At 44.8% G+C, this 20230-nt stretch overlaps 1 protein-coding gene across 1 annotated transcript in view; it reads left to right on the forward strand.

The window, feature by feature from the left end:
• ppp1r37 (protein phosphatase 1 regulatory subunit 37) overlaps window positions 1–20029 on the forward strand; it is a 73874-nt gene extending 53845 nt beyond the window's left edge. Inside the window, exons 5-13 of the mRNA XM_003222900.4 lie at window positions 1594–1713; window positions 3477–3627; window positions 11530–11685; window positions 12180–12292; window positions 12703–12844; window positions 12955–13121; window positions 14494–15454; window positions 16734–16824; window positions 17365–20029. Of these exons, the coding sequence (XP_003222948.3) occupies window positions 1594–1713; window positions 3477–3627; window positions 11530–11685; window positions 12180–12292; window positions 12703–12844; window positions 12955–13121; window positions 14494–15454; window positions 16734–16816 (1893 nt within the window). The 3' untranslated portion in view covers window positions 16817–16824; window positions 17365–20029. The remainder of the gene's footprint in view (window positions 1–1593; window positions 1714–3476; window positions 3628–11529; window positions 11686–12179; window positions 12293–12702; window positions 12845–12954; window positions 13122–14493; window positions 15455–16733; window positions 16825–17364) is intronic.
• The last annotated feature ends 201 nt before the right edge of the window (window positions 20030–20230 follow it).

Here is a 20230-nt window from a genome sequence, read left to right on the forward strand (position 1 = left end):
TATTATTACTCCTTTGGTTTCCAACCCACACTGTAGCTGATTTAACTCACTTTCCTTTACCAGCAGCTATTCACTGTTGGAAAACAGCATGGGAGAGATGACAAAGTACAGCTATAGCATTTAGTAATAACATCATAATCTGGTACCCGTTGAAACCAGGAGGATGCCTTGTTGCTGTGCATGGCCCAGTGCTTTAGAATTTGCATCCCAAGACTAAAAAAATCACCCCTTATTTTACTTACTTCTAAGCTGACAGTCAGCTTCAACCCCTATCTCCTCTATAGCCCACAAACATGTAATTCATCTCATTTATAGCATTACAGAAGGATCTAGCTGCCTCTTCATATAAATTATCCCAATCTTGCCTAAATATGATATTCTGATTTGGTATGTTCTATCAACAGGCTTCTTGGGGAGGTTAAGCCCAACCCTGCAAAATAAATCCTTTTTTTGATCAGGTGAAAAGCTGCCCTGAGTTGTTGCTTTGCTTTGCTTTGCCTTACCTTGCCTTGCCTTACTGGTTTTTCAGGGCCAGGACTAGTTATTCCATTGCCTGGGGCCATTTCCCAATTCTGTTTTCTCCCTGAATCTGGCAGCTCATAAATGAAATAAAGAAATCTTCTGGAATATCTTATTTTAATAGTTTCTGTTACACAGTAATATGAAACACTAGAACGGGAAAAAGCAAATAAGAACTGACTTAATAACACCCAGGTATTTCTGCTTTATAATGGGTGAGACCTCTATGAAATTCCGTTATCAAATTGGAATTATTTACATTTTATGTTAAGTTAATATTTTAATTGAAACACTAATAATTCCATTTTATATCATGGTATAAATATAAGTTCATACATACATAAATAAGTTAGTAAACACAAACCCTGCTCTCAAAAGTACACAAATGTCTGGGCAACATATAGATGATGGATATGCTTATATATATAAAGCAATCTTCTCAGCAGGAATAAGAACAAGAATTATTATAATTCTTTTAATAGATGTAGCCTTTCAGTTTTTGCAGGTACTGTATCTAGATTCTTCAACTCAGAGTGAAGACTGTTTTACTGGGATATTTATGAAAATGTCTGATAGCTGCTTCAGCCAGGTGCTGATAAATAGATAGATTTGCATTATGTCACACCTTTCATTCTTTGGAATGTACTATACTGTGTTGGGCTTCAGATCAGGCTCCATAAGGAGTTGTGAGGTGTTTTGGTTGGTGTGAATCAGTTTTCTACATCCCTATCTGGGATCATTTTTGGCAGATAATTTTAAGCATTGCTTTCTAAACTACAAATCTCAGGAAGTATTGCAATTACAGTGGAATCAGGATGTTATAACTGTGCATTGTGGATGGGCTCCATCAGACAAGGCAGAATACACACAGTTAGGGTAGTATGCCTTGAGAAAGAGGAGACCTGCTTTTGATTAACTGTCCTGCCAATCTTTCTTCACATCAAAGAGAACTTGCACATAATTCCACATCAATGTTTTGCACCTGACATAAAGTGTGATGTCTTTTGCCAAGAGACTTCTGCCTTGATGTTGATGTTTTTTCCTGTCTCCATCCCCCTCTTTTGTCTTTGCTAGGGTGCCTCAGCACTGTTTGATATGATTGAATACTATGAGTCAGCCACACACCTCAACATTTCCTTTAACAAACACATTGGCACTCGAGGTTGGCAAGCTGCTGCGCACATGATGAGGAAGGTTTGTATTGAAATATCCCACCATCTTTAAGGCTGTTGCTTGTAGACAGCATAGGAGAAAATTAATTGGGGCTGCATCTTCCACGCTCAGCCCAAGCTTTATTATCAAACTACTATCACCAGTGACAGGCAGTGCTGCAAAAGGCCTTAATTTCCCTTTTTGTCTACAGAATATTTTTAGGAAGAGGGGAAGGGAAGCTCTTTGTTTTAAGGCAGAGATTTGGCAGGTTCTCCACAATTTCACGGGCCTAGTGAGCAGCAAATCTATACACACAACACACACACTCGTCTGGCCTGGTGAGAGGAATGCAGACTCATTTGCGCCGCTCTGTCTGTTGCAGACATCGGGACCCCAGTGGGACCCAGCCCCCTTGCAGGGAAGATAAACCTTTTTGCCATTCTCTGACCATTCAGGAATTCAATAATCTCTGGCGTTAACAAGCTTATTGCTTTTGCTTTTTCTAGCTGTTGGTGGAATATTTTTCCCTTCCATCAGTGAAAAGTTAGTCCCGGCCAAGAGGAATTGTAGGGTGAGGGCTAATCCTGCAAATGCTATTTGTTCTTTCTGTTGTACGGATTTGGACCAACATATATATTACCTCAAATGAACATCCCCACAACCTGGCTTGATGTTTCTTTCATTTATCTTTGCGCATCTGAACACTTGAGATTTAAGATGAGGTTTGGGTTTTTTGCTTTCAAGTAGTTTCCAAGTTACGACAGCTTTATCATGGGATTTTCTTGGCAAGACTTATTTTGGGGAGGATTGCCACCTTTGACTTCCCCCAAAATAGTTTGACCATGGTCACCTGGTGGGTTTATGTGTTCAAGTTGGGGGTTTGAGCCTTGGTCTCCTGGAGTCCTAGTCCAACACTCCATTATGCTCTCTCACAGATCTCTCTGTGTATAAGGCTACCTTGAAATAAGTGAGATTATTGGGCCTGTTACTGTCAGTTCTGACTAGTGATATGTCTGGAGGATCTCTGGCAGGAGTCCTTGGTATATCAGGAAATGAGCCTAGGGCCATGTGCTTACAGATCAGATGTCCCACCACTGAACTGTCTCCAAGACCACTGGAGAACTTGTTTCTGCGTGGTGCAAGTCTAACATAGATTAGTAGTTTGGGGGAAATTATTTTGAGATGAAACTGATTTTCAAACTTTGACTCAATGCCCTATCTGTTAGTGTAGATCCATCTCATCGTGAGTGGGTGGAGATGGGTAAAGCTCAGTTCTTAGATGTTGTCAGACTGTAGCTTTCATCAGCCCTAGACAGTACAGCTAACAATGAAGGCCAACAATATAGAGAGGACTCCACCACCACATTGCACACCTCTGCTTTAGGAACGTCCTAATGATTCAGTGGGAGCCAGTGTTGTGTAGTGGCTTGAGTGTGGAACCAGTTCTCTGCGAGACCAGGGTTCAAATATCCATTAAGTCATGAAATGCCACTTGTGGGACTGTGAACAGGTTACACTCTTTCAGTCTAAGAGAAAGGCAGTGGCAAATCCCCTCTGGACAAATCTTGCCAAGAAAATGTTGTGATAGGGTTGCAGTAAGTCAGAATTGACTTGAAAGCCAACTTGAAATGATAACAACTAATGACTCAGTAACATGACTGCATGTTTCAAAGCATTAGTTTGGCAACAGGCACCTGATGAGCCCTGAGCCGAACAAATGTGTTTACAACGCTTATATCATCGTACTGTTTTGAAAAAGATGTGACGCAGACATGAGTCTCCCTGACTTTTGCATTTTCTTGCAGACAAACTGTCTCCAGTACTTGGATGCCCGCAATACGCCACTGCTGGATCACTCTGCACCGTTTGTGGCTCGTGCATTGCGCATCAGCAACAGCCTAACTGTCCTGCACCTGGAGAATGCAAGCCTGTCAGGGCGCCCCCTCATGTTGCTAGGTGAATATATTGAATTGGCTTTTCTCACTCATTGTGGTAGTTCATGTTTTCCTTTCCCTGCCTCTCTACCTTTAACTGTAGTTGTATTCTATCCTGCCATGGTGAATGCAGTTGGCTTGTAGGCAGCTTGTTTCTGTGATGGTAGATTGTTGTTGTTGTTATAGCTTCTGGCCATTAGAGCAGAATAAGTGTGCACAGTTGATATTTGACATAGCCAGAGCTTGAAAAAATGACTCTTTTGGACTACAACTGGCTGGAGAAGTCTAGTAGTATCCCAAAGTGTGAACGCTAGTGATAAGTGGCTAGGTAGCCTTGCCTTTTTGATGTTGCCTCATCACCTGCCACAGCATCTGCTTGTGAGAGTCTAGCAGACCCTAGTGACCAAGATAGAGGGGACAGGAAGGAGGCATAGTGTTCTGTGGATCTCCTTAGTGAGAGAAGATCAGGAGCTAAAGGAAAGATGAGACAGTATGTGAGTAGTAGTAATAATAATTATGATGATGATAATTTTATTTTTTATCCACCTTTCTTCACCCCTTTACCAGCTCAATGCGAGTTACAATGTTGCTAAAAACGCAAAATCTAAAACATTATATAAAATGCACATATTTAAACATATTTTTCTACAAAATACATATTAAAATACACAGAACAAAGGTTAAACACAAGACGCAAGTTAAAAATATGGAACAATTTGTGAATTCACTTCTCTTAAGTTGAGGACGGAGGCTTGTTTTACAGTCTTACCTCATGACCAAGAAATGAAAAACCAATATGGCAGTAGAAAAGAAAACAAGGAAAAGCTTACATCAGGAAGCTACTCCCTTTGAAGGATTAAAACATTTAGTCCTCCCAGTTTGGAAATGTTTGGTTGTAACTTAGTTGTCTTTTTTTCTTTTTTGGGCCATTCACACTTGCCTCCTAGTCTACACAAGGCATGTAGGGGCTAACCTTTCCTTAGTAAAAACAAAATGCCACAAGCTTCAATCTAGCTTTCTGAAGTCTATCAGGGGAAGTTAGATGCCTCATGCTAGTTTGCCTTTGGCTTTCAATGGAACCATTGAGTGGACCCTGAATCGGATGGCCTAGACAGTAGCACATTGGTGTTCTGATCTGTTCTTATTGTTTATAGTGCGTGTACTTATTTTTCTTTTCGACTGGAGGGAACGATTAGCTAGGAGCCCTAACCAGCCTCTGCGTGTTTGTTCTTTCAAGTATGAAACCAAGTATCATGGTTAATGTTGAACTCCAGCACTGAAAGAGGTCTTTTGTGCCTCTTAAGGTTGGTGCGAGGTGCTGAGAGGCAGTAGCAAATTTACTGAATGCAACACCAGTGGCTAAGTTTCTGCATTCTTGCTGAGAGCTTTCATAATGAATTAGAACCAGCCTCAGGAAACTATAAAATGCAGACCTGTAGCAATAATGAATGAAGTTTGAATCTCCTTTGGTTACGGCTGCTGCATCCTATGAGCTCAAGGACAAATACCACACTCCATTTAACCTTGTGATGTTTTGTTTGTTTGTTTGTTTGTTCCATGTATCTACAAATGAGCAGAACTGTCAGGACCCAGGCTGCAGAACACCAATAACCATGCGCAGAGGCCAGACTCTATCTAATATCTTTATTAAAGAAATATATAAAAACAATAAAAACAAGTGAAGAATATAGTTCAGAAGCAGACCTTTCAGATGAGGTCAAATATAGTCCAGAAATGTATTGTCCAATATAAGATATTAGAGTTCAAAGTTTTAATCCACTTGACCGAAACACACACTTTGCCAAGCAATAGTGTGGGGAAATAACAGAGTCTTTATAGTCCAATGAAGCTTGACAACAAGGCTGGAATTAAACTTGATTCTTGACTTGATCCAAGACTTGAAACGAGGCAAACATGAAGCATGAAACAAAGTCCGTGGCAAAACGTGAAACAAGGCAAGGCTTGAAACTTGATCCGGGAAGCAAGGAACTGGGATTACGAAGTCCACGCACGATCTCTCTCCTCAAGCTGATCAATTGACTCCGCAAAGTTCCCCTTGCGACAAACACCTATATTGGGTCTCGTTTTCCCGCCAACAGAACACTTTCCCTAGAGAACGAGAAGCGAAACCCAACTCTGTCCAGATGCATGACTCCTTAGAATTTCCCAAGGGAAGCAGACCTAATCAGCTAGTTGTTTGGCAGCGATTCTCAGGCTCCGGCGATTAGCCTCTCTGACTCCTCTATCTCTAGTATAATTGTCCCTCCGGGAAAACGGGGGGGGGGGGGGGGAGTTCTGCCCGAGGCCTGTTTGGCTGAATTCTTGAGGGCAAACATCCTCCAGGTGGAGAGGCTCCGGCTCTGGCTGAACCGGCGAAAATCCCATGTTTTCCTCTTCGTCTGCCACAATAGTACTAGGAACAGGACTACAAGGCCCATGAGTCATCACACTATCCCCGCCCTCAAGGCCCCCCTCAAACATGGCCCCTCTCCTCGAGTCGCGGGGCCGCGGCTTGGCAGGGTAGGCCTGATGGAAGCGGCGGACTAAGTCGGGGGCATGGACTGTGGAAGCGTCTTCCCAAGAGCGTTCTTCGGGGCCAAAACCCACCCAGTCAATGAGATATTGAAGGCGGCGGCGATGAAAGCGAGAATCCAAAATGTCCTGAACCTCGAATTCCTCCTCCCCGTCCACCAAAACAGGGGCGGGGGCTGGCCGGCTCGCATCGGGGCGTACACCTTCCGCCGGAAGGAGCAGGGAACGATGAAACACCGGATGAATGCGCATGGAGCGCGGAAGTTGGAGTTTGAAAGTCACTGGGTTAAGTTGCGCCACCACTGGATAGGGACCAATGAAACGGGCATCTAACTTCCGGCAGGGACGGTGGGAGGGCAAAAAGCGAGTGGACAACAGAATCCGATCTCCTACCTTGATCTCGGGGCCCGGCTGGCGATGACCGTCAGCGTGGCGTTTATAGTCCTCCTTGGCTTGATCCAGTTGCTGGTGCAAGAGTTGTTGCACCGCTGTGAGTTCCTGCAGCCAGTCCTCCGCTGCAGGGACTTCTGAGGTTTCAATGACAGAAGGAAAGAAACGTGGATGGAAACCATAGTTTGCAAAGAACGGGGTTTCTTTAGTTGAAGCCTGGACACCATTGTTGTAAGCAAATTCCGATAGAGGTAATAGGGACGCCCAATTGTCCTGTTGGTAGTTTACATAACAGCGAAGGTATTGTTCCAAAGTGGCATTGGTGCGCTCAGTTTGCCCATCCGTTTGGGGATAGTGAGCCGAAGATAAACGAGAGTCTATGCCCAATAGTTTTTGTAGTGCTTTCCAGAACCGAGAGGTGAATTGAGATCCACGGTCAGTGACTAAACTCTTGGGCAATCCATGTAGTCGGAAGATATGTTGAAGGAATAAATCTGCAGTCTCTTTGGCTGTGGGAAGACCATCGCAGGGGATGAAATGGGCCAACTTGGTAAAAAGGTCCACCACTACTAGAATCGTAGTGAATCCAAGGGAGGGTGGTAGGTCAGTGATAAAATCCGCGGAAATTATCTCCCATGGGCGAGAAGGAGTGGGAAGGGGATGTAGTAGCCCTGACGGCTTCTCCTTTCGTGTCTTGGAACACTGACATACAGGACAGGTATTGACATATTTCTCCACATCCTTGCGGATCTTGGGCCACCAGAAATCTCGTAGGATCAAGTGCATAGTTTTAAATAGCCCAAAGTGTCCTGCTGGCTTGCTGTCATGACACAGATGAAGTGCTTTTTCTCTGCCGGGACCTGGAGGGATGTAAACATGATTCCTGTAGCATAGTAGCCCATCCTTAAGTGAGAATGGGAAACGTAGTCCTTGGCGAATCTGTTCTTGAGCCCAGGCATCTGCCTGTTGACTGGCTCTAATTTCTTGAGTGCAAAGGGATTCTGGGTTAGAGGGAGTTGGTTCAATTGGAGTGGATTTGGTGTTTCCCACTGTGAGCGTGGCAAAGTTTTTGGGTTGCAGCAATCGAGATTCTGAGGTCTCTCTGCGTCCTGCAGCATACTCTGGTTTCCGTGATAGAGCATCTGCTTGCTTGGTCTGAGCCGGGGTCACATAATGGATCAGGAAGTCAAAACGTTCAAAGAACAAAGCCCACCGCTGCTGCCTTTGATTTAACTTTCGTGCGGTCCTTAGGTGCTCTAAATTTCGATGATCAGTATGAACTTCAATAGGAAATTTGGCCCCTTCCAACCAATGTCTCCAATTTTCAAAAGCTGCCTTTATGGCCAAGAGTTCTTTCTCCCAAATAGTGTAGTTTCTCTCTGGGGCTGTTAGTTGACGGGAGTAATAGGCGCAAGGATGAAGATGTTTTCCCACTGGGTGCATGAGTACAGCCCCAATTGCCACATCAGAGGCGTCAGCCTGCACAACAAAAGGGGTTTTAGGATCAGGGTGCTGTAGAATTGGCTGGGTCGTGAATAACTGCTTTAGCTGGTGGAACCCTTTCTCTGCTTGCTCCGTCCAGCGGAAAGGCTGTTTCCCATGGATGCAGCTGGTGATTGGGTCAGACCAGCGAGCGAAGTCTGGGATGAATTTGCGGTAGTAGTTTGCGAACCCCAAGAAGCGCTGTACTTCCTTCTTGTTGGTTGGCGCCCGCCATTCCAATACTGCTGAAACCTTTGCCGGGTCCATGGAGAGCCCTAGTGGCGAGACGCGGTATCCCAGGAAGTCTACCTCTTGCAGATCAAAGGCGCATTTCTCTAACTTGGCATATAGTCCATGATCCCGCAGTCGTTGTAGCACCATTCTGACGTGTTGCTCGTGTTCCGATTGTGATCTAGAAAACACCAAAAAATCGTCCAAATATATGATCAAGAACCGATCTAGATAATCCTGGAAGATATCGTTGACAAAATGCTGGAACGTTGCGGGAGCTCCGGATAATCCGTAATTCATGACTAGGGACTCAAATAATCCGAATTTGGTCTGAAAGGCGGTTTTCCATTCGTCCCCTTCTCTGATACGTACTAGATTGTAAGCCCCCCGGAGATCCAGCTTGGTGTAAACCTTGGCCCCTCGGAGCCGGTCTAATAGGTCCGAGATCAAAGGCAGGGGGTAGCGATTCCGCTTCGTGATATTGTTCAATGCTCTATAGTCCACAACCAAGCGTAGGTCCCCTGACTTCTTTTTCACAAACATCACTGGGGAAGCTGCTGGGGATTGAGAGGGTCTGATGAACCCCTTGCGGAGGTTTGACTCTATGAACTCCCTGAGAGCTTCTTGCTCTGGTTCAGTCAGGGAGTAGAGGTGTCCTCGCGGAATTGGGGCCCCCTCCACCAAGTCAATGGCACAGTCGTAGGGTCTATGTGGGGGTAGTTTCTCGGCTTCCTTTTCATTGAAAACATCCCAAAAGTCCGAATATTTCTTGGGCAAGGTGATGATGGGCTCAGCGTCTGTGGCATGACAGACCTTGGCTACTAGACAATGGTTTTGGCAATATCTTGAGGCAAACTGTAGTTCTCTGTTGGACCAGGAGATGTTTGGGTCGTGGAGTGTCAGCCATGGGATTCCCAAAATCACAGGGAAGTGGGGAACCTCGGTAACGAAGAAGGAAATTTCTTCCATGTGTTCCCTTATCCACATTCTGGTGGGTTCAGTCCATTGGCTTACTGGACCTGTCTTTAGGGGACGGCCATCTATGGCCTGCACCACCCGGGCATTCTTGAAATCATGATATTGTAATCCCAGAGAGTCGGCATACTCTCTATCGATGAAATTGTTTGTTGCCCCTGAGTCTATCATGGCATGGATCATGACGGGTCCTTTTTTCACTGACCACAGCATGACCACCAGAAGAAATAGGACCCCGGTTTGTGGCTCTTGAGTGGGGTTTTTGACCGGGTTGTCGAGCCTCTCTACGCCCGGTCGCTGGCTTCCCCCGCCGGCTTGGCTCCAGCTGCCACGGCCGCCTCCGGCTTCGCGGAGGACGCCGCCGCCAGGCGGGCGACGGGCTTTCTTTTGGCTGGACATTCTCTGGCGAAGTGCCCTCCATTCCCGCAGTACCAACACAGATTCAAACGTTGGCGGCGGGCCTTTTCGGCAACATCTAGTCTGGGGCGCACATTGCCCAACTGCATCGGCTCCTCCTCGCACCCCATGGGGTTTGGGGCTGGCGGTGGGGATCTCCATACTGGACGTGACTGAATACTGGCAGAAGCGGGGGGTTTCACTCCGGCTCTTCCACTCTGGCCTCGGAGCCACTGTTTTTTGTTGGCAAGCAGGGCTTCGGCTCGTAAACAATGGTTGATGAGTCTCTCAAGAGTCTCTGGGGGATCCACCTTAGAGATTTCTTCCTGCATCTCGAAGTTAAGGCCCTCGCGAAACTGTCCTCTGAGGGCTATATCGTTCCAACCGGTGTTCTGAGCCAGCACCCGGAACTCGGCTATGTCCCCTTGGAAGAGAAGCCGGAGTTTATGGCCGGCCGCCTCCTCGTTGTCCTCGATCCCCCAGGTCTTTCTAAGGTGGTTCAAGAAATTGTGCGCGGAGCTTAGGTGCGTGGAACCCGCATCAAATAGCGCCGTCGCCCAAGTGGCCGCTGGTCCATCTAGGAGACTGTAGATCCACGCCACTTTGACATCTTCTTGGGGGAACTCGGCTTGGCGGGCTTCTAAGTACGCCTGACACTGGCAACGGAAAACATGAACCTTGGAGGCTTCTCCAGAAAACTTGGTTGGTAGCGCTAGGGCAGGGAGACGGACACCGCGTTCCTTCAAGCCCCGTATTTCTCCCTCCTGCGTACGGAGTGTGTCTCGGATCCTGTTGAATTCTTCCTGGGAAATGGTGTAATGCCTTTTGGGACAATATAATTCAACCCTGTGGTATTAGAAATGGTCTTAGGGGCTGCATTTTGCCCATCTTGATTTACAAACAGTTTTTATTATTTATTTATTATTTACAGTATTTATATTCTGCCCTTCTCACCCCGAAGGGGACTCAGGGCGGATCACATTATATACATATAGGGCAAACATTCAATGCCCATATACACATAGAACCGAGACAGAGACACACGCAGAGGCAATTTAACCTTCTCCTGAGGGGATGTTCGATTCTGGCCACGGGGGGAGCAGCTGCTTCATCATCCACTGTGACGGCACTTCCTCATTCCGACATCATAAATTAGTTAAATTTGCCTCCCCACTTTATAAGTGGTACCTTATTTTCTACTTGATAGATGCAACTATCTTTCGGGTTGCTAGGTCAGCAACGAGCAGGGGCTATTTTTTTTTTTAATTGACGGGTGCTCACCCTGCCATGGCCTGGCCTCGAACTTATGACCTCATGGTCAGAGTGATTTATTGCAGCAGGCTGCTCACCAGCCTACGCCACAGCCCAGCCCCTGTTTGTTTTCTCTAGTGTTGGCTGTCATTTTTCTGGAGCATCAACCATCTTTCTATTATTATCCCTATCATTTCTTGTTTCTGCTGGGGATGAAGAGATGGTGAAAGATATAAAATGGACATATTATTTTTCTTCCTCCTGGCCATGAAGTTCCATGGGATTTCCTGTATACAGGAAATATAGTGTCCAGCAAGAGAAAGCAGAAGAAGACAGCTGTCATTGTTTAGCTTGTTGGGAAATCTAGGCCCAGGCTCGATAGAGCTAAATCATTTATCTGGTGGACTAATTTAGGGTGCGGCCAAAATATGGGAACAAAGTTTCTCTTATCTCCACTGGCATATGAACTGTGTAGACAGGAATTGTGTTCCAAAACGAAGTGAAACAAACAAACAAACAAAAATCAAAACCTAAGAACTTTTCCAAGCTTTTCTGTTGAGGCAGAGTCATTCACAAATTGGACAGGCAGATGACTGGCCTCCAGAGAGACAAAGCACATATTGCATATTGATTTTGTTGTTCCTTCTCTTTGCAATTTTTTTTAAAGCGACAGCTCTGAAAATGAACATGAACTTGCGTGAGCTTTACCTTGCTGACAATAAGCTGAACAGTCTTCAGGACTCTGCACAGCTTGGCAACCTCTTGAAATTCAACTGTTACATTCAGATCCTGGACCTGAGGAACAACCACATTCTGGACTCAGGTGAGATCATCAAATCCTATGCCAAAAAGGGTTACTTCTTTGACTTGAACTGATTTATGCAAAGGAAGTTGATTTGATGTTTTTTAGTTCATTTAGTTGTTGCTACCATGTCAAATATAATGGGACATCACTCTGAAACAAAACTATTTTGGAACTGCAATAAAATGAAAGTAATTTTTAGAAATTCTTCAGGTACTTTTTGAGCCCTAAAATTTGCTCAGTGGTTTATTCTTGAAACTATTGAAGTCGTATTCAGTAGGTAACTGGCAGCTGACAGTCATGTCAGTATGAATGGGTTTCAGTTAATAGCCTATTTTTACAAGAAATTCTTGTAATCTGGAAAGATTAGGATTGTTTGTTAGTTAATTTTATATAAAATTGATTTTATATAAAATCTGTCTGTTGAAATTTCAGTATCTGTGTCTGTAAAGTATTTGAACATATCCACTGGCATCTCTTCTGTCTACTCAGCTGTTTTGTTGTTTGGTTCCCAGGATTGGCGTACATCTGCGAGGGGCTGAAAGAGCAGCGGAAAGGCCTTGTCACGCTGGTGCTGTGGAACAACCAGCTGACTCACACTGGCATGGCCTACATGGGAATGACACTGGTGAGTCATCCTCTGACCGAAAACCAGATGATGTGATAGCCTTTGTTAACAAAACATAGCCACCTGCCTTACACTGAGTCAGGCCATTAGGATGTTTAAATCATTGAGTCCCCAGGGTATCAAGGAAAGGTCATCATGGGCATTTGGCCATTTTAACTGGAAATGCCTGAGATTCAAAGCACCCTCTGTCCTGGCACCCTGTCTGTGGAAAACTGCCTCCCCCTGATTAAACTAATTAAACATAAATTGGTTTAAAAATGGATTTTCAGCTTCTCTTTTATCGGCTTCTGTATTAATTTAACTTTTTTTCCCTTCTACTTTTTATCCAACAAATATAAGATTATAATCTCTTGAGCAGTGTCCGAACTGAGAACACAGTAACCCACAGCATTCCCTGTTTATATTATCAGCCTCATACCCAGAGCCTTGAGACCCTCAACCTGGGGCACAACCCCATTGGCAATGAAGGCGTCCGCAACTTGAAGAACGGGCTCATCGGCAACCGCTCAGTGCTCAGGTTGGGTCTGGCTTCAACGAAGCTGACCTGTGAGGGTAAGCCATTCTTTCCTAAGCCACCCCATTCCCCAGTGACATGGATCCCCCTGCAAGCAAACTCTCAGTCTTGTGGGTTTAGGGCTCATTGGGTGTCCTTTGTTGTCCAGGAGCCGTGGCGGTAGCAGAATTCATTGCGGAGAGCCCACGCTTGCTTCGGCTGGACCTGCGGGAGAATGAGATCAAGACAGGGGGACTCATGGCCTTGTCTTTGGCCCTAAAGGTCAACCACTCCTTGCTCCGGCTGGACCTTGACAGGGAGCCCAAGAAGGAATCGGTATGTCCCTGTTGTGGCCTGCTTGTGCGGAATGAGTCTTCCATCTTGTGCTTGTATTGCAGAGTAAAGGAAGGATGTTTAGAAGCTTTGGCCATGCAACAGAAATCAAAACATTATAAACAGACTCGACCACAAAGCCACCTCATTCACTTGTTACGCCTTGGAAGTGACAGGATGGCAGGAAGAGCTTGTCCTGTTGCTAATCCAAAGCCACCGGAATCCACTGGATCTCCCACTCAGTTGGGGAGCAGAAACACCACAGAATGTCTATACATTCTCTTTTTTGTGTAAAATTGAAAAGGGGCCTCTTCAGTGGGGCTTCTTTTCTGTGATCCATATTCTTCAAAGGCCAAATGTTTATAACAATCTATGAAAGAGAATTTTCAGGGCATCCTTTGAGCCCCATCCCAACTCCTTACCAGAGTTCTTCTCCATTTCAGAGTCCCCACTCAACCATGGAGGATTTTCAGATTTCTTATTCTCTTGGTTTTGCTCAAAACAAGACCTTTTTGAACCTAGAGGAGAAAGGGATGAGTTCTCTATGTAATGGCAAAAGGAGATATTCATGCTATGGAGGCAGTGGGACAGAAGAGAGGGAATAGAAACAGAATGAGATCTTGAGTGAATTGCCCAAACATCTCCCTTTAACAGTTATCTCAAGTTCATTTGCAGAAAGCATCAATGTGTTCTCAGATTTGTTTTAATATTTCTTGTTTTCCTTTCCTCCCACTGTGAACTCGTTTTTTCCTTAAACAAAAATGTATGCGTTCAGGAGCTAGGTTAGATTCATAGATTCAGCCTTGGTGTTCAGTCATGTTGTGTTCTTCCCTGTTATAAAGCACCCATATCAATTTCCAGATGCCCAATTCAGCCTTAGTGATGGCATAATTCAGCTTTAGTGGAGTATTGCTGTTCAGTTGTCCTCACTTGAAAAGGTGCATTTTAAAGCTTTCCTATGTTGCAAGGCAGTAATTCAATTCCATCCAAGGTGCAGAAGGCATTGTCTGAATCACCTGATACCTGTAGTCTCAGGTTTCCTTCATAAAATGTTGGCTCCTTGATGCAATGTTGGCTTCAACAAAGCAGCTAGCTGGTCACTGTGCTGCCTTTGTTATATAAATTTTCCAGGGAGCAACTGAGGCCAAGTTCTTTGTAAGGAAAAGCTTCCAGAAGCAACTGTCTTCTCCCATGAGGTATATTTTAATGTCTGTGTGTTTATAGGTATGGGTAAATTTGTTATATTTTTAACCCAGCACCCCCCAGACTCTGGGACAGAATACATTTGCTTTCAATGAACTGAGCACCTCTTTTTCTCTTTCTGCAGTTATGCTCCCTTGTATGATTCATCCTCTTGCCTTGGTCTCTTTTGCAGGTGAAGAGCTTTATTGAGACACAGAAAGCCCTCCTAACAGAGATCCAAAATGGCTGCAAGCGCAACTTTGTTCTAGCCAAAGAGAAGGAAGAGAAGGAGCAAAAACTACAGCAGTCAGCCTCCATGCCCGAAATCACGGTGACAGCGCCCTTGGAAGAGAGCCCAGTGGAAGATGAGGGGCAGAATGGCAACCTAGCATCCACCCCAGAAGAAGGGGAGAACGTTGGGGAAACATTAACATCCCAAGAGAATGGGGCAGCAGATGAGAAAGTCACTGGAAATAACGACAAGTCATCTGATTCAGATTCAGACACTGAAGAAGAGGAGGAGGACAGACTAGAGATGAAGGATCTTTTTCGGTCTCAGAAGCACAGCAGTCTAAATTATGTTGATGAGTCGCCCAAGCTACCTTCACTCGAAAAGACTAAGGAAGCCCTTAGCTCTGAAAACACAGTTACCCCCTTGAATGTTCCAGGGGATATCAAATGTGAATCTAGGGGGGTAATTGGAAATGTGCCTCCATCGCCAGCCACTCCTCCTGGCAATGAGAGGCGGATAGCGGTCTCTAGTCCTGGGCGAGGCCATAAAATCTTTGTTGTGACACGTGTAGAGAGCCTGCCTGAGAAAAAAGACGAGACCAACACACGGCCAGAGAACTCTGTCACTCTCCAGGGAGTTCCCCCAAAGCAGAATAACCCCCCAGCCCAATCTCAGCCAACTAAAACTGAAGACTCGGGTGGGCAAAAGAGTGGGCCTGTGTCTGAGTTGAGGGCCAACTCTGAAACATCTCCTTCTACCCCAAGTTCTGATTCAGGGTTGGAAAAGATGGACTCTGGGCCATGTGAGAGGACGTCTCATCACACTCTGTTGCCCAATGGACTAAAAACAGAGTTTCTCCATGCACTACCAGACACGTCCTTAGGGCGTGAGGGGAAAATTGCCAGTTGTGCTATAGAGCATGGTAAGAGGATATGAAAGCTTTGTATTACAAGAAAGGGGATTATCTATAATGTGTGTATAAGATAGATATATACATGTACATATACTTAAGGCAGGCAGGAGAAAGGCTAATCAGCGAGGGGAAAGCCAGTCCCTTCGTCTTCCTTGCGGTGTCAGAGAAGGGACAAGGCAAACTTGTGGTCATATGATGAGTTGCAGGCAATTATGATTAAACATGAAGGGAGGGCGGGAGGGAGGGAGGAGTGGCCCACCATAGTGTGTGTGTGTGTGTGTATAATCTGTATATATTGACCCTTTACAACTGCCAAGCTGCACAGACCTGCTCTAGAGGAATATTTCCCAAACAAGTCATCCAAGTGTTTAGGGCTCTAGCTCCCAGAATCCCCGATCATTGTCCACAACAGCTGGAAGGAATCCAAAACACATGGAGTTTGGTCGTCATTGTTCTGGAAGAAACCTTAAAATAGTTTCATTTAGAAAATACTAATAATATTTCTACAGCTCAATAAATCTACCTCTATCATGAACTCTCACAAGAACCCCTTGTAATCCTTCGTGAAACCCTAGACTTCCAGGTAATCCTTGTTGAGAATCCCTGATATAATTTATAAATCTATAATGCATATGAATGTGTGTTTGTGTTTTAGACACACACACACACACACACACACACACACACACTCTGTAGTGCAGTAGTTAGAGTGGTGGATTAGTACTCTGGGTTGGAATTGCCACTTAGCTTTCTCAGCCTCAAAAGAAGACAAAGACCAACCCCTTCTGAACAAATATTACAAAAAGAAAAGAAAACCTGTCATGATTGCTTTAACTTTGTAATGCCATAAATCAGAAATAACTTGGAACTATACAGCAACAATGTATGAGAGAAAGGAAAGAAGGGAGAGTGCTCCTACAATCCCATCACATGTATTTTGTGGACAGGGAGGGCCAAATCTGGGGTGACTGGTTGGAATGGCTGAACTATATATGAAGTTTCCCCATGTGAACTAAACTAAACCCATGAGTTGAGGTAGATGTCTGAAGATTTATGTATAGGAAGAAAAGACAATCTAGTGTCAGTAGTCCAGTTCTCCCAATAATTTTAGACCACTATTCACATAAGACCCAGCCAGCATGGCCAGTGGTCGGAGAAATTTGGGTATCTCCATCCTCTGGAAAACGCCAGACTGCCTACCACAGGTTTATCTTATAGACACTCTCAAAACATGATAGTGATTAATTGCATGATTGACTCTTAGACTCTTCCCCCTGTCTTTTTTCAGAGCTGAACTGTTCCAAGAACGAGAAGGAGCTGGAGGAATTACTTTTGGAAGCGAGTCTAGAAATGGGACAGGAACCAATGTGACACTTTAGGTAAGGCAATTACAAAAGGAGAATCTTGTCTACTCAAAGGGGTGCAACGGGGCTAACTCAATCCATTAAGTCACAGGTGGTTGATTGTTGAAGTAACTTCACTGAAGAAGGCCTGATCTTAAAGACACTTTCTAAAAGAGTGAGGCAGCATCGTTGAGTTCACTGGGTGTTTGCTTTCTCATAGATAAGGCTTTAGGCTCAAAGTCCAGAATCTGACTTACTGGAATGTGCACAAGTCAAGTTTCCAAGTCTCAGCATTGTCAAAACACATGGGTGCCCATGTGAAAAAGCTGAGAGATGCTGATGCTTGAAGAAAGGAGCGATATTTTCATTTAGCATGTGAGAAGCAAGGGAGGGTGGTAATGTGTAGTTTGGGATATATTTTCAAAGTGAGTAGATTATAAATGCAAATAGCTTATACTTGGGGCAACATACACATATATGTGTATTGTGTAAACATATATTGCTGCAAAGCAGATGACTTGCCAAATTTGTGGCTGTGATCCTCTGAACACTTTCCCTTTCTTCCTTTTCTTCCAGTTCTGGGCCCTTCTGTGTCAAATAGGTTCGGTTTGGGAAGTGACTGTCTAGCTTTATTCCCTCCCTGCACCATGTGACTGAGGATAAAAAAAAACTGACTCTACAACACAGAGGCAATACAACCCATTTTCCAAACTTCATTCTCTCCTTCACCTTCACATTCTTGATGTCTTCCCACTGAGAAGAGAGGCTTCACAGCCTGGCTGATCAGGATTCAAAAGGATTGAGAAGAATGGCCCTACAGACTCTTGATACTTCACCTGCTTTGGGTTTCTCTTTCCAAAATGCAAGCTGGAGCACTTTTGGCATGTTTTGTATTACTGGGATGACTCTTCCAAAGGTACCCACAAGGAGACTTCCAGACTTTGGTTTGACAGGCTGGAATCCTCTTTACAGTTTAAAAGGAGAGAGTGTTATTTTTTCTTAAAAAAAACACAGAACAGAACCCCAAGATGCGGATTGGGCCTGTGTTGTTGCTGTCTCTGCATTAGACGTGCAACAGTTTCCCACAAACACTAAGAGAGAAGGGCAACTTTCCTGGATCAAGGCGATAAAGCATTACTGCGTTCACAGCCCACCTCGTGGAGAGAGGTCTCTCAACCAGGCAAAGACTACTGAGGCTGCCGGCCCACAGCACAGACTACTATTTATTTTCATTTTCCTTCCCTCCCCCAAGTTTCCCTTCTTCTTAGTGGCACCTCCTTGTTTGTTCGTCTTTGATTTGGTGTCTATTTATAACAGAATGGGAACAGTTTTACCTTTGAACCAGCAATCCTTTCAGACTGACGAGGCCTTCCTCCAGGTTTTTGGAGACCCACTCGCCTCTTTCCATGGGAAAAAAACTATTTCTACTTTGCAAAAAAGGAATAATAACATTAACGGGAGGGAAACTGTGGGCATAATGGGGGAATGATGATGGGATGTGGAGAGGGCAGCAGCAGGAGTGAGGCATGAGTAGGGAAGCTGCCTTCTGCATTGACGGGTGACTTTTGCCTATGAGTGGGCAAGCTGCTGTTGTTTGAGCAGCTTTGGCTTCTCTTCATCAGTAGGGGAAAACAAGGCAAGCTTCTTGTACTTCCAAGGAAAAGCTCTATCTCACCCCCTGCAAAGCCATACCATGACAAACTTTTGGACAATGGGGGAGAAAGTACATGTGGAAAATTTTGCAAATACAGTAAAACACGGTAAAGCTGTCGTAGCAGGAGAGGCCAAGGTTGTTTGGGTCCTCATCCCTTCCCTTTGCCATAAAACTGACGTCAGAAACTTGAGGATGCTGCTGGTCTGAGAGTCTCCCCACTGTTCCTGATCCGCACACCATGTTGCACAATGTCTGTAGCAACGGTGAGTGAGAATGTAGCTTCAGCGACAGGCAGCCATCTCTCCCTTCACTTGGCCACAAATTACAACTGTCCTGAAACCAGGCTGAAATCTTTTGCTACCAAATCTGGTTTTCCTTTTGGGAATCTGGGGCAGGGATTAGGATGGGAGGGAAAGGAGCATTGTGCCCCCAGTTTAAAGCATTCCCCCATTTTCCTTATGGGGAGAGGCTCCAAGATTAGTGACTGCAAAGTAGGATTCCGTCAGCAGTGCATGGAAGATGGAGGATGCAGCTTCTGCCAAAAAGTGTATGCAGCATACTGGGGTGGGGTGGATCCTTTTTAATTTCTCAGGGAAGGGCTTTTTGCAGCAGCCCCACTTCCCTGGGCTGTTGTGCTCTTGCCCTCAAGAGATAAGCCAAAATACCAAGGACTGTGAGCAGAGCTGATGGAGCTTGCCTGCGGGTTCTCTCCTTTCCCTCTTCCAGTTCTGCAATGCATTTGGGCTCAATAAGAGGGTTTTACAGAAAGCTTGGAAAGTCTAGGTTCAAATGGCCTCTCAGGTAGCAGCAGCAGAGGCTAAAATATTTTCCCCCAAAACGTGTGGGAGGAAAGTTTTCTCACCAGGGAATGACTAAGGGCGGAAGAGTGAGATCTGTGTTAGCTAAAGGGGTTTAAAAGAAAGGATTCTAAACAAAGGACCAGAAACACAGGTGTTCCTTGAGCTCTTGAAATCCCCCCCTCATCTTTGTGTTTCCTCCCTTTTTTCTCCTCCCACCACAATACCCCAATCTGTAGTCTGCTATTGACTACATTGCTGCTCTACATAAAGCAAAATTTCAGCGGGAGGTTTATGGTACTAATCCCGCCATTGAAGCAAAAATGAGGAATCTCTTTTTTCCCCTCCATGGATAGAGGGAAAGGCCTCTCCTTTCCCCCCACAAAAAGTAGGGGGAGTCAGCTGTTGGGTAGATGTAGAATTTCAGAGCTTTTTACTTTATTAATTTTTTCTTAAGTGCAATAAAATCTATCAGGGAGCTGGAGAGGGCACTTTTCGCTGCAAGGAGTTTTCAGGCTGGAGAGGCAGGAACACAACTGTGTGCCCTTCGTCTTGCTTATCAATGATTCTCTCTTTCACACACAAAAACACACACATAACACAACCAATTGAGATATATACACACATACCGATACAGAGAGTTTCTGCTGCGTGAACACTACATTTACAGAAAAGAAAAGATGGCGCCAGCTTTTCTTTTTTGAGCTAACGTTTGTCATTCCTTTCTGTTGTGTGTGGAGTTTTATTTTTGTTGAGAAACTGTCTTCTATTAAATGAAAAGCTGCATTCATTAAGTGGCTTCTTTCCATTTCTTTTTGGCTGGGCTGGAAGAATATCCAGTGTCCTTCCCAAGACAGAGAAGAGCAGGCACCTTATACATATGAATTGGATGGATCTTAAATGGTGTTCCTTCTACACATCCTAGAAGCCCCTTCCTTACAGACTTGACAAAATGGCAGTTAAACATGGCAAACTGTATGAATTCTAGTAG

This window comes from Anolis carolinensis, unplaced genomic scaffold, assembly GCF_035594765.1.
Source record: "Anolis carolinensis isolate JA03-04 unplaced genomic scaffold, rAnoCar3.1.pri scaffold_10, whole genome shotgun sequence".
NCBI classification, from domain to species: domain Eukaryota; kingdom Metazoa; phylum Chordata; class Lepidosauria; order Squamata; family Dactyloidae; genus Anolis; species Anolis carolinensis.